The 14,332-nt window shown below is 39.7% G+C and overlaps 1 protein-coding gene across 1 annotated transcript in view; it reads left to right on the top strand.

The window, feature by feature from the left end:
- Window positions 1-567: 567 nt before the first annotated feature.
- The window catches only part of LOC307161781 (NACHT, LRR and PYD domains-containing protein 12-like), a gene marked incomplete at its 5' end in the record, with an annotated part of 73,276 nt that continues 59,511 nt past the window's right edge, over window positions 568-14,332 (top strand). The window contains 3 exons of the mRNA XM_079876725.1: window positions 568-853; window positions 2,901-2,953; window positions 8,690-8,769. Of these exons, the coding sequence (XP_079732851.1) occupies window positions 568-853; window positions 2,901-2,953; window positions 8,690-8,769 (419 nt within the window). The remainder of the gene's footprint in view (window positions 854-2,900; window positions 2,954-8,689; window positions 8,770-14,332) is intronic.

Raw genomic sequence — 14,332 nt, 5'->3', positions numbered from 1 at the left:
TAATTTAGGAAGTGGCCACATGCGTTTGACCATATAGTGTATCTGCCATAAAATCCCATTTAGGCCTGGTGTCAGTGGGGCTCCGTGAACTGTGCTTTGGTTGCTTCCAATCAGCACATGTGACCTTTTTATTAAAAACAAACATAAAAACAAAACAAATATGAAATTACAATGCCCCTCAATACTGTAAAAATTATTGTAAATTTACCTGTAAAATTGTGACAGTAAAAACCTGTTAATTAATGTAAACAGCAACTACCCATTGTCACCATTATGTTCAACTGTATTTAGTTCTAGGACTTTTAGTTTGATGTCATTTCTGTCTCGTGTTCCGTGTTCCTATTTGCCGCCACTCATCTGTCACCATAGACACTTCGTTTAGTCATCATCTATGTGTATTTAGTTCTTTCCTGTGTTCTGTTCATTGTCCGGTATTGTCAATGTTAAGTGTGTGTTGCTTTGAGTTCACCCATCAGTTGGTTCATTGTTATTAAAACTTTGTGTTGGAATACCTTCTTCTTCGCCTGTTTGCAAGCAACCACCCCTGTGACAGAATACCGGACCATAATGGATTATGCCGGAGAGCTACCACCTACCGCAAAGCGTCAGCGAAAGCCCAAGAGAAAGAAGACAGAGCCGACCCTCGGCCTGGAAGTGGAGCTCCATCAGGGGTGTGAGCCCACTACATCAGTGGACAAGTCTCAAGGTTGTGCATCCACCTGCAGCGCCCATGCTAGAGGATCCTGTGACTCCGCCTCCCACCTTCGACCTCTTCGTTGCATCTCGGCCTGTCGGCTCCTCCCACATTCGGCTCCACCAGAGACCCTCGGCCTAGCAGATTCATCATCTATGTGTATTTAGTTCTTTCCTATGTTCTGTTCATTGTCCTGTATCGTCAATGTTAAGTGTGTGTGTGTATTGCTTTGAGTTCACCCATCAGTTGGTTCATTGTTATTAAAACTTGTGTGTGGAATACCTTTGTCTTCTTCACCTGTTTGCCAGCAACCACCCTGTGACGGTAATAGATCTTACCTTACATTTTGTGTATTTTTACAGTAATATATTGTCAAATGTAAAAAAATTGTAAGTAAAAGGGCTGTCATTGTTAATGCATCATTAACGCATGTGATTAATTCAAAATCCTTAACACGTTTGAATAATTTAACACAATTAAATTAAGCGTGCAAAATTGTGTCACACAGTTAGATAGAAGTCAAGAGTTTATCACACTGAGCATCTATAATGACGCAAACACTTTTAACCCTGGAAGGCGGATACAGTTGCTTTCCCACAACAGGTACAGTTTGTTATTCCATCTGGCGATTCCCCAGGATGTGGTTTGTCTGGCCGCACAACAAGATCGCAGAGCTCTACGTCAAAGTTGTTGTGATGTTGTGCTTTCATTATTTCTGTATATTGTCTTCTGAGTGTGTTCTCCATGTCTCTTCCCCAAAGTACTGCTGGGACATGGGACAACTCTTGTTTGTTGCGCATTACCTGTTTTACAAGGTTTGCTTTAGCGCTCTGTTACTATAATGCATTCACGATGTAGGGTTGTGCTTGTTATCTCATCTGGGTTTTCTGCAACCATTATGCGCACGCATCCTGAATGTTTACAAACCTATAATTGGCCTATACAATAGGTATTTATGTTACATCTTATGTTGTTAAAAGCATTATTTTAGTGTCATGTGTGTCACCATGTTGGTGTTTTGTATTATTTCTATATATCCTTCTATAGCCTGGGTGCCAGCCCGAACCCCGCCCACAACATTTTTTGGTCGGGAAGTTCTGGACTGGACCCATTGAGGAGTAATTATGCTCGGCTCCCAGAAGGCCGAGCCAATCAAATTGCCAGGGCTGGCTTTAATCGATGATGGACAGATGATCTGCGGTTACGTAATCACCCACGTCATCAAATAGAAGTTGGGTTGAATTAGTTTACAACAAAGACGACTGCCGCTGGAGAATTGACCCTTCGCTAAGCCCCGCCCTCCTTAGTTACTGTTGCTACGCCTGTCAAGCTTTTGAGCCTGGCACTATTACAGTACATGTATGCACCGGTTTCAGACATTCCCAAGGAGATAATTAGTCATTTTTGCCGAACAGGTGAAAATCTGAGAGAGCAAGACAAAAGGGACTGCAGTATGCATTCGAGGGATATATCCACGACATAATATGCAAACGATTATAGAATAATTTCATCAAAATTGAAGCTAAAGCCTATAACGTTAGGTCCCAGCGCAAGCAGCAGCCGCCTCGTAACGTTACGCTGACCATTCAAATGGGAAACACACAAATTGAGGAACAGGCCTATGTGCATGCACAGCAGTGAAATTTGAAAATATTCAAATATTTATAAAACAAACAGCTTATCCATAAGTATTGTGGAATAAACACAAGACATTAGCCTGACCACTTTGCAATGATAACATTCTCCCGCTTATATTTGTAGTGCGCCAGGCTAACGTTACTGCTCACACGTCGTGGGTCACATAAGTGACTACTGTTATGAACTGATTAAGTTTGCATACCAACCTTTTCCTTGGAGATCTCCGGCAAGCCCCCTGATGTTCCCTCCTTTTACTAACTACCTTTTACTTTTACCTAACACCGGGTGAGTCGCGATCGGATTGGGGTAACGTACTAGTTTGGCCGTCGATTAACAAAATGCTGAAAAATATTTTTACGTTAAGTTATGTCAGTGAGCCTCCGTCTTGCCATTCATCACACTGCTTGATCCATGAGCTGGACAATAACTTTATTCTAGAGCTATAAAGCCAAAACACTTTACTTTTAATTTCCTATTATCAATGTAAAGCTGCTTTGGAACAATCTACATTGTTAAAAGCGCTATATAAATGAAGATGACGCCCGGCATTTCTCCTCTTGGGTTTTAGGTTTCAGGAAGGGAACAAAATCCACCATCCCGTCCAAACTTTTAGGATACCGGGTATCAGATTTGCACAATCCATACGCTCAACGCTTCGGCATGTTTCCCTCGGTCGAAAGCTTGCCAGACCTCCCGCGCCTAGTTACGGTTGCTAAGCCACGATTGGCCAGTGGCGGTTTTCGGGCGTGGCTTAGCGAAGGGTCAATTGAGATTTCACGAGTTCACACTTACAAATAAGTCAGATAGAATAAATGCGTACATATTTGTGTGAACTCGTTAAATCTCATAAGTCAGATAGAATAAATGCGTATATGACGTACTGTCCAAGGAGAGGGCTGTGGGCTCGGTAGCCATTTTTTTCCTGGTTCGGTTGAGACACGCCCCATAATCAAAGCCTTGAAGCTGTCTTCAGACTCACATTCTGACTAGAATATGAGTATGACGAAGTCAGGCTAATCCTTCTATATATCAGTATTATAAATTTGATTCATCATGTGTTTTTTCTCTTTACCATGAGTGTTATTATGGAGGATGTCAGTATATGTTAAAGGTACAAATCAGGTTTTAGTAGGAGAGACAGTAAACATTTAAAATGTTTTATTTATTATTATTTTATTTTTTAATTACAGTTTTTAACTTTACCGATGAAAGCCAGAAATGAATAGGACATAATTATTCTGAAATTATTATTACTGTTATTAGTATAGGATTGTACATTATATGAAAGGATGTAAGAAACTATACCGAGCCTAATGAGATGAAGTAAAAAAGAAAGACTGGGATGAACCCTGACCCAGCGGGGGGGAGCCATTGTCCTCTGGCCAGCTTCTGTCTGGAGCCACATTTCTACATTGTGCCATATCTGAACTTCTGCTTGAAGGTTGAATAAAATGCTCAAGTAAATATGCTTAATTAACTTAAAATAATTGTGTTTAACAGCTAAATTCTTGGTGAAAACTACATTACCCATGATGCTGTACAGAAAATCACACCAAGTCGAAACAAGTAAACTCTATTTGGAGCATTTCTTTATTGCACTATGCACATTTCTTATTATTAAGCCTAAAATGTGTTTTAATATATCAATTTTAATAAGGATAGTGTGCTCTCTGTATAATATTAGTCTTTAAAACCAAGATATTTATAGAGTACCTAAAGTATACTTGCAATAGTTCCACTTTTGCACAATCAAATATGTTTAAGTGTATCTTTAGTTGGACCTCAGCACTATTTCCAGATAACTAAAGTACATTAAGTAAAAAATTAGTTGTTCCAATTTAACAGACCAGTATACCAGTTTAGTATACTAAAAGTAAAATTGCAGGGTATTTATTATAAGTATATAAATATGTAAATGTATCGCATTTGTATGAAAGTACACCCTCTTTGAATTCTATGGTTTTACTTTTACGTATCAGAACATAATCTTTAAAAAATCATCAGGGGCGATATTAACAAAACATTGTAAGGCTAAAAGTAGCTCCTAACTTGCCGATTTAGGAGAAACTCTTAAAAATAATGTCAGTAATAATTTTAGTACTCCTAAACGTTTGTGTTAAGAATATTTCACAAAGCATTTTAGTGCTAAAAGCAGCTCACACATCGGTGAAAAGTTAGGGGTAGTAAAGAGGACTCCTGAGTCACTAAGACCAAATCACAAACAGTCCTAAAATGGCTGTTGCTGACAATCCACCTCTGCAATTATACAAAGACACTATACACCATTGAGGCAATAGGTGATAGAGCCTTGGGTGCCGAGCCTTTTCTTCATAAATACAATAAACATTTAGATTTTTAGATTTTAATCTGCGATGACATAACATAAATATGTATAATGCACAGGCAATATGCATTAAATGAAGGAGAATAAAACATTGCAGTCAAGTTTAAAATAACCTTGTAGCCTTGTGGACAGCTCAGGTGACCTGAGGTCGAGTTTCAGCTTGTGGACCTTCCCCGATCCCGTCCCCCTTTCTCTCTCCCACTTCACTTCCTGTTTACTCACTGTCCTATCATAATAAAAAGGTAAAAACACTCTCTAAAAGGCTGTGGTCGGAAGAAAAGATTGCGCCCGCCCCTTTTCTGTTCACCTGAGGTGGTTATCAAAGATCAAAGTACAAAGTACAATCCGTCGGCCTATGTTGGCATTTTATGAGAACAGAAACATCTTGACACTATTATCAAAGTGTTGAGTTTCCTTCATTTAGATTTTGGATTGATGGAACATCACGGAGGTCAGCATTATGAAGACCTGTCCACAGATACGTTTCCACACAGGTGAGTCTTACAGACACAATATTTTTCCACCTTTCCACAGGACCTCTGTGTTTTGCGAACTGTAGCCTACATCATTTTTTATGTTTTAAAGTAGACATATTTTGTTTGAATTTGCATTTAGAATGCCTAGACATTGAATTAGAAAAAGACACAGACAGACGGGTTTAACATAAACAGTTTTACAGTTCTTTTGGCACAAAGTACAGGAATTCCTTTGTAAATAATATGTTGCAGTTCAATGATATTCACTAGAAAAGGCCATTGTTTGCTCTGACACTCAACCTCAAAACCTGCCATGTAAAAGGGTTGGCACAAAACATGTTTGAAAATCTTTGGTTTCATTCCTCCTGACACTTGAGGCTCAGCTTATGTCACTATGTGACTTTGTTGGTATATTATCTCAACCTACTGTATCTAGTTGATGCTGCGAGTATCCACTAGTGCAGTGTTCCTCAAATCCGGCACTGGAGAGCCACTTCCCAGCAGAGTTTAGCTCCAACCCTGATCAAACACACTTGAAGAAGCTAATAAAATTCCTCAGAGTTACTAGAAGATTCCAGGTAAAATATACAGGTTATAATAATGTTCAGTTGTAAGTCATTAATAAGTGGTTAGTTAATGATGAACTAGTCATTTACAAAACATTCATAAATGATTAGCAAGTGATATACTAACATTTTATGTATGTTTTGTAAATTCCGTTACAAGTCATCTACAAGTGATTAGTAAATGATTAACTAATTATTTACAAAACATCATTATGTGTTCATAAATGATTAATAAGTGATATGTTCATTATTTTATGTATGTTTTGTAGATTAATTTATAAGTAATTTACAATTGATTAGTTAATGATTAACTAATCATTTACAAAACATGAATATGCATTTCAAATGTTTAATAAATTTTGTTATTTTTTGTATGTATGTATGTAGCAAAAAGTGTTGTAAATGCCTTGTATACATGTACAGATCATTTGTAACAGGTAAGTAACAGTGTTCAACACAATGATGTGTAAACGCATGAATAAATCATTTACAACACTTTCTGCGTCCCCTAATCTAAAGTGTAAACTATTCATCACTTGTAAATGTGTTACACATCATTCGTAGATAAAATTTGTTGATGTTATGCCTTAATATTTCTTGAAGTGGTAATCTACGAATGAAGTGTAAGACTTTTACAAGTGAAGAATAGTTTACACTGGTGAGGGTATAGACAGCTGTCTTCTGTAGTGTGTAGTGTAGTGTGTAGTGTGTACTGCAGTGTAAGTGCTGACTGGTGAGGGTATAGACAGCTGTCTTCTGTAGTGTTTAGTGTAGTGTATTGTGTAGTGTAGTGTGTAGTGTGTGCTGCAGTGTAAGTGCTGACTGGTGAGGGTATAGACAGCTGTCTTCTGTAGTGTGTAGTGTAGTGTGTACTGCAGTGTTAGTGTTGACTGGTGAGGGTATAGACAGCTGTCTTCTGTAGTGTGTAGTGTAGTGTGTAGTGTAGTGTAGTGTAGTGTGTAGTGTAGTGTAGTATGTACTGCAGTGTAAGTGCTGACTGGTGAGGGTATCGACAGCTGTCTAGTGTAGTGTAGTGTGTAGTGTAGTGTGTAGTGTAGTGTGTAGTGTAGTGTGTACTGCAGTGTAAGTGCTGACTGGTGAGGGTATAGACAGCTTTCTTCTGTAGTGTGTAGTGTAGTGTGTAGTGTAGTGTAGTGTAGTGTAGTGTGTAGTGTAGTGTGTACTGCAGTGTAAGTGCTGACTGGTGAGGGTATAGACAGCTTTTTTCTGTAGTGTTTAGTGTAGTGTAGTGTGTAGTGTAGTGTAATGTAGTGTGTAGTGTAGTGTGTACTGCAGTGTAAGTGCTGACTGGTGAGGGTATAGACAGCTGTCTTCTGTAGTGTTTAGTGTAGTGTGTAGTGTAGTGTGTACTGCAGTGTAAGTGCTAACTGGTGAGGGTATAGACAGCTGTCTAGTGTGGTGTGTAGTGTAGTGTAGTGTGTAGTGTAGTGTGTACTGCAGTGTAAGTGCTAACTGGTGAGGGTATAGACAGCTGTCTTCTGTAGTGTTTAGTGTAGTGTGTAGTGTAGTGTGTACTGCAGTGTAAGTGCTGACTGGTGAGGGTATAGACAGCTGTCTAGTGTGGTGTGGTGTGTAGTGTAGTGTAGTGTGTAGTGTAGTGTAGTGTGTAGTGTAGTGTGTACTGCAGTGTAAGTGCTAACTGGTGAGGGTATAGACAAATGTCTTCTGTAGTGTGTAGTGTAGTGTGTACTGCAGTGTAAGTGCTGACTGGTGAGGGTATAGACAGCTGTCTAGTGTAGTGTGTAGTGTGTAGTGTAGTGTATAGTGTGTAGTGTAGTGTAGTGTGTACTGCAGTGTTAGTGTTGACTGGTGAGGGTATAGACAGCTGTCTTCTGTAGTGTGTAGTGTAGTGTGTACTGCAGTGTAAGTGCTGACTGGTGAGGGTATAGACAGCTGTCTTCTGTAGTGTGTAGTGTAGTGTGTAGTGTAGTGTGTACTGCAGTGTAAGTGCTGACTGGTGAGGGTATAGACAGCTGTCTTCTGTAGTGTGTAGTGTAGTGTGTAGTGTAGTGTGTACTGCAGTGTAAGTGCTGACTGGTGAGGGTATAGACAGCTGACTTCTGTAGTGTGTAGTGTAGTGTGTACTGCAGTGTAAGTGCTGAATGAATGAATGAATGAATGAGGCATTTATATAGCGCTTTCATATGTACTACTGTACACCCAAAGCGCTTTACAATTATATCAGGGGATCTCTCCTCAACCACCACCAGTGTGCAGCATCCACTTGGATGATGCGACGGCAGCCACAGTACAACGGCGCCAGTGCGCTCACCACACACCAGCTATAGGTGGAGAGGAGAGAGAGTGATAGAGCCAATTCAATGTATAAGGGGATTATTAGGAGGCCATGATTGGTAAGGGCCAATGGGTGGAATGTGGCCAGGACACCGGGGTTACACCCCTACTCTTTACGAGAAATGCCATGGGATTTTTTTTTAATGACCACAGAGAGTCAGGACCTCGGTTTAACGTCTCATCCGAAGGACGGTAGTGTACTAATACCTCTAGTGGTGAGGAGTGTAATTGCAGTTTTAAAAAACTAAGTAACTGACAGGTGTTTGTTACAACACACTACAGAAGACAGCTGTCTATACCCTCACCAGTCAGCACTTACACTGCAGTACACCAGTGCTGACTGGTGAGGGTATAGACAGCTGTCTTCTGTAGTGTGTAGTGTAGTGTAGTGTAGTGTAGTGTGTAGTGTAGTGTAGTGTAGTGTAGTGTAAGAGCTGACTGGTGAGGGTATAGACAGCTGTCTTCTGTAGTGTGTAGTGTAGTGTGTACTGCAGTGTAAGTGCTGACTGGTGAGGGTATAGACAGCTGTCTTCTGTAGTGTGTTGTAACAAACACCTGTCAGTTACTTAGTTTTTTAAAACTGCAATTACACTCCTCACCACTAGAGGTATTAGTGAGACCTCTATGCCTAGATAAAGAGACAGGTGAGCAGTAGAAGAAATTAGCATGGCTAACCTCCTTGGTCACCTGTCAAACAAAGTCCTGGTTGAGAAACGCTCTGTTTCATGCTCAACTGTAAGTAAAGTGTATATGTTCATGTTGATGTTTTACTTACTGATGAAAGATTATCTTTGTACTTATTGAATATAGTGAATGGATTGCACATAATTAACAGGAGGCATTTTGTGTCTTGTGGAAGGACTTTTCTGTTTGTGCTGAATGAATATTTGTGCCAGCTTTGTGGTCCTGGCTGAGATTTTGCTACACTGAGTCCAGCAACAAGGTTTCTGGTTGGATGTAGCTACCTTGGACAGTTGGATTACTGCTATGGACTTACTTTGGTGGGAAATCTGTATGTTTGATGACGGTCAGCAACCGTCGTTTGTTTACCATCAAACCTCCACACCATTTGACTTCCTAAAGAGAATTAAGACTTGTATCTGACTCTCATAAATCACCTTAACCGTTTACACCAGTGAACGTTATAAAGACTGATTCATATATTGCTGGAAACTTCAACTCTTATACTGCACTATTTATATCTCTTTGAGTACTGGGTGTTTTGCCAATTCTATTTGAATGTAGTTTCTTTGTTTTGAATATATTTTGGTGTCTATATATAAATTCACATATTTCATTGCTGTTTTTGTTTGCTCTTTGGTTTAAACATATGTTGATGCTTATGACCCTCCCTATTAACAGACTATTAATTAGCATTTACCCAAAGTAGTAACTGTTGGTTGTAGTGTAGTGTAGTGTGTAGTGTAGTGTGTAGTGTGTAGTGTAGTGTGTAGTGTAGTGTGTAGTGTAGTGTGTAGTGTAGTGTGTAGTGTAGTGTGTAGTGTAGTGTGCACTGCAGTGTAAGTGTCAAGTCATCTTCATTTATATAGCGCTTTTAACAATGTAGATTGTCTCAAAGCAGCTTTACAGAGATAAGCGTATAATTTAAGGCAACAGAGATTGTTTCGGCTGTACAGCAGAGTTAAGTTATTTCCATCTAAAGTTAGTTTTAATTGATTTGCTTCCGTCGCAATGATCATTTGTTATTAAATTAGGGGCCGCTAAGACGACACCATTCTCTCTACACAGACTTTAAACGCGAACCTGTGAGAAACACTGATGGCGTTCACATGCGCATTTAGAATGGGTTCTATAGTTATGTGCGTTTGAATATACGCAGGTTTGGAATTCCCTACAAGCCAAGCCTAAACAGAATACTTGTCTTTCCTTATAAATTTTGATAAGGAATTTTATTTTATTTGTTGCTTTGGGGTAGGACCGCGAGACGAATTTTCCCGACAACGCCTTATCTGTAGAGTGGTAGTGGGATCCTCCATAGGGAGAGACTAGTTGGCACTTCAGCACTGCGTTGTCATCGGTCCAGGCGAAGGTCCTTCGTCAGATCTGGATACGGCCTGGATCCGGCAGGCTGCAGGAAAACCTCGGGATAAACACAGACACTAAAATTAGCGTAGATGCCATTCTTCTCATGATGTAACGAGTACATCAGGATTTTTGGGAAGTGTTCCCGGTTCCGGCTGACCTACTATATGCAGCCTAACATTAAATTATAGAAGTCTATAATGTATTATGTGAAAGCTAGGTCAAAGAGATGTGTCTTTAATCTGGCTTTGAACTGACAGAGTGTGTCTGCTTCCCGGACAATGGTAGGAAGACTGTTCCAGAGTTTTGGTGCTAAATAGGAAAAGGATCTACCGCCAGCAGTCGATTTTGATATTCTAGGTATTATCAACTGGCCGGAATTTTGAGATCGTAATAGACGTGACGGACTATAATGCGTTAAGAGCTCGCTCAAGTACTGCGGAGCTAAACCATTCAGTGCTTTGTAAGTAATCAGCAATATTTTAAAATTGATGCGATGTTTAATAGGGAGCCAATGCAGTTTTGACAGAACTGGGCTAATATGGTCATACTTCCTGGTTCTGGTAAGAACTCGAGCTGCTGCGTTTTGAACCAGCTGTAGTTTGTTTATTAAGCGTGCAGGGCAACCACCCAGTAGAGCATTACAATAATCTAGCCTTGAGGTCATGAACGCATGAACTAACTGTTCCGCATTTGTCAATGAGAGCATATGGTGTAATTTAGATATATTTTTAAGATGGGAAAAATGCAGTTTTACAGATACTAGACACGTGACTTTCAAATGAAAGATTGGTATCAAAGAGCACACCCAGGTTCCTAACCGACGACGAAGACTTAACAGAGCAGCCATCAAGTGTTAGACAGTATTCTAGATTATTACGTGAGGAAGTTTTTTGTCCAATAATTAGAAACTCTGTTTTTTCAGAATTCAGAAGTAGGAAATTACAAGTCATCCAATTTTTTATATCCGCTATGCATTCCGTTAATTTTGTGAATTGATAAGTTTCGTTAGGTTTTGAAGAAATATAGAGCTGAGTATCGTCAGCATAACAGTGAAAGCTAATGCCATGTTTCCTAATGATATCTCCTAAGGGTAGCATGTACAGAGTGAACAGCAGCGGTCCTAGTACTGAGCCTTGTGGTACGCCATACTGAACTTGTGATCGATGAGACATCTCATCATTTACTGCTACAAATTGATAACGGTCAGATAAGTATGATTTAAACCATGCTAGTGCATTTCCCGTAATGCCAACATAATGTTCTAATCTATTTAAAAGAACGTTGTGGTCGATGGTGTCAAATGCAGCACTAAGATCGAGTAACACTAATAGCGAGATACAACCACGATCGGATGATAAGAGCAAATCATTTGTGACTCTAACGAGAGCTGTTTCGGTACTATGGTACGGTCTAAATCCTGACTGGAAATCCTCGCAGATATCATTTCTTTCAAGAAAGGAACACAGTTGTGAGGATACCGCCTTTTCTAATATCTTTGACAGAAAAGGTAGATTCGAGATCGGCCTGTAATTGACTAATTCTGAAGGATCAAGTTGCGTTTTTTTAACAAGCGGTTTAATCATAGCCAGCTTAAAGTTTTTTGGTACGTATCCTAGAGACAAAGACGAATTAATGATATTAAGAAGAGGATCTATGACCTCTGGAAGTATTTCTTTCAGTAGCTTAGTCGGTATAGGGTCTAACATACATGTTGTAGATTTAGATGATTTAATGAGTTTAGTAAATTCTTCCTCTCCTATAGCAACGAATGAATCAAATTTTTCCTCAGGGAGACTACAATGCACTGCCTGATGTGATACTGTAGTAGACGGTTGCATAGTTATAATTTTGTCCCTGATATTATCAATCTTAGAAGTGAAGAAGTTCATAAAGTCATTACTGCTGTGTTGCTTGGAAACTTCGGTGCTTGAAGCTTTATTTTTCGTTAGTTTAGCCACCGTTTCAAATAAATACCTAGGATTATGTTTATTTTCTTCTAATAGGGTTGAAAAATAAGCAGATCTAGCAGCTTTTAAAGCCTCTCTGTAAGTAATTGAGCTCTCTTTCCATGAAATGCGAAATACCTCTAGTTTTGTTTTCTTCCAGTTGCGCTCCATTTTTCTGGCTGCTCTCTTAAGGGCCCGAGTGTGCTCGTTGTACCACGGCGTTGGACTATTTTCTTTAATCTTCTTTAAGCGCAACGGAGCAACTGTGTCTAAAGTGCTGGAAAAGAGAGAGTTAAACGTTTCTGTTGTAATATCTAGTTCTTCTAAGCTATCTGAGATGCTGAGATGATGAAACTGATTAGGAAGATTATTAATAAAGCAATCTTTAGTAGCAGAAGTGATAGGTCTCACATATTTGTAACACGGAGTCGGCTTTGCAGCCTTGGCTAAATGGAAATTACACGAGACTAGGTAATGATCTGAGATGTCATCGCTCTGCTGCAGAATTTCAACGGCATCCACATCTATTCCATGTGATAATATTAGATCTAGAGTATGATTACGACGATGAGTAGGTCCTGACACGTGTTGTCTAACTCCAATTGAATTTACAATGTCTTTAAATGCCAATCCCAATGCATCTTTTTCATTATCGATGTGTATATTAAAATCACCAACAATTAGTACTTTATCTGCAGTCAATTTTAATTCTGATAGAAAGTCCGCAAATTCTTTGATAAAGTCTGTATGGTGCCCTGGTGGCCTGTATACAGTAGCCAGCACAAATCTCAAACGTGATTTATCGTTTACACTATATATTTTTACATTAAGCACCAATGCTTCAAAAGAATTATATTTAAAACTTGATTTCTTAGTGGTTTTGAAACTATTACTATAAATTACAGCAACACCACCCCCTTTGCGTTTCAGACGAGGCTCATGTTTATAACAGTAATCTTGCGGGGTTGATTCATTTAAAGTAATGTAATCGTTTGGTTTTAGCCAGGTTTCTGTCAAACACAGCACATCTAGGTTATTATCTGAAATCATATCGTTAACAACGAGTGCTTTTGAAGTAAGCGATCGAATATTCAGCAACCCAAGCTTTAGCATTTGCTCATCTGTATTATAGCTGTTTTTTATTTGTTGAACATCAATTAAATTTTTAACCTTAGTTGGGTTTAAACGTTTTTTGGATTTCCAAATTCGGGGAACAGACACAGTCTCTATATGATGATAGCTAGGTGAAAGAGGCTCTATGTGATAGGATTTATCTGACCTTGGTGACGCGAGGCCGCTAGCAGACGGTCGGTTTAGCCAGTCTGTCTGCTTCCTGACCTGAGCCCCAGATTGTCATGTTTGAGCTCTAAGACTATGTGCCATATTACTAGAGAGAAGAGCAGCACCATCCCAGGAGGGATGAATACCATCTCTTTTCAACAGGTCAGGTTTGCCCCAAAAACTTTTCCAATTGTCTATGAATTCTATATTATTAAGTGCTGACTGGTGAGGGTATAGACAGCTGACTTCTGTAGTGTGTAGTGTGTAGTGTAGTGTGTGGTGTAGTGTGTAGTGTAGTGTAGTGTGTACTGCAGTGTAAGTGCTGACTGGTGAGGGTATAGACAGCTGACTTCTGTAGTGTAGTGTAGTGTGTACTGCAGTGTAAGTGCTGACTGGTGAGGGTATAGACAGCTGTCTTATGTAGTGTGTAGTGTAGTGTGGTGTGTAGTGTGCACTGAAGTGTAAGTGCTGACTGGTGAGGGTATAGACAGCTGACTTCTGTAGTGTGTAGTGTGTAGTGCAGTGTAAGTGCTGACTGGTGAGGGTATAGACAGCTGTCTTCTGTAGTGTGTAGTGTAGTGTAGTGTGCACTGCAGTGTAAGTGCTGACTGGTGAGGGTATAGACAGCTGTCTTCTGTAGTGTGTAGTGTAGTATGTACTGCAGTGTAAGTGCTGACTGGTGAGGGTATAGACAGCTGACTTCTGTAGTGTGTAGTGTAGTGTGTAGTGCAGTGTAAGTGCTGACTGGTGAGGGTATAAACAGCTGTCTTCTGTAGTGTGTAGTGTAGTATGTACTGCAGTGTAAGTGCTGAATGGTGAGGGTATAAACAGCTGTCTTCTGTAGTGTGTAGTGTAGTATGTACTGCAGTGTAAGTGCTGACTGGTGAGGGTATAGACAGCTGACTTCTGTAGTGTAGTGTGTAGTGCAGTGTAAGTGCTGACTGGTGAGGGTATAAACAGCTGTCTTCTGTAGTGTGTAGTGTAGTATGTACTGCAGTGTAAGTGCTGACTGGTGAGGGTATAGA

Source organism: Squalius cephalus (genome assembly GCF_949319135.1).
Source record: "Squalius cephalus genome assembly, chromosome: 7".
Lineage (NCBI taxonomy): Eukaryota > Metazoa > Chordata > Actinopteri > Cypriniformes > Leuciscidae > Squalius > Squalius cephalus.
The sequence above is the reverse complement of the archived record's forward strand: the minus strand, read 5'-3'. Positions and strand labels throughout refer to the sequence as shown.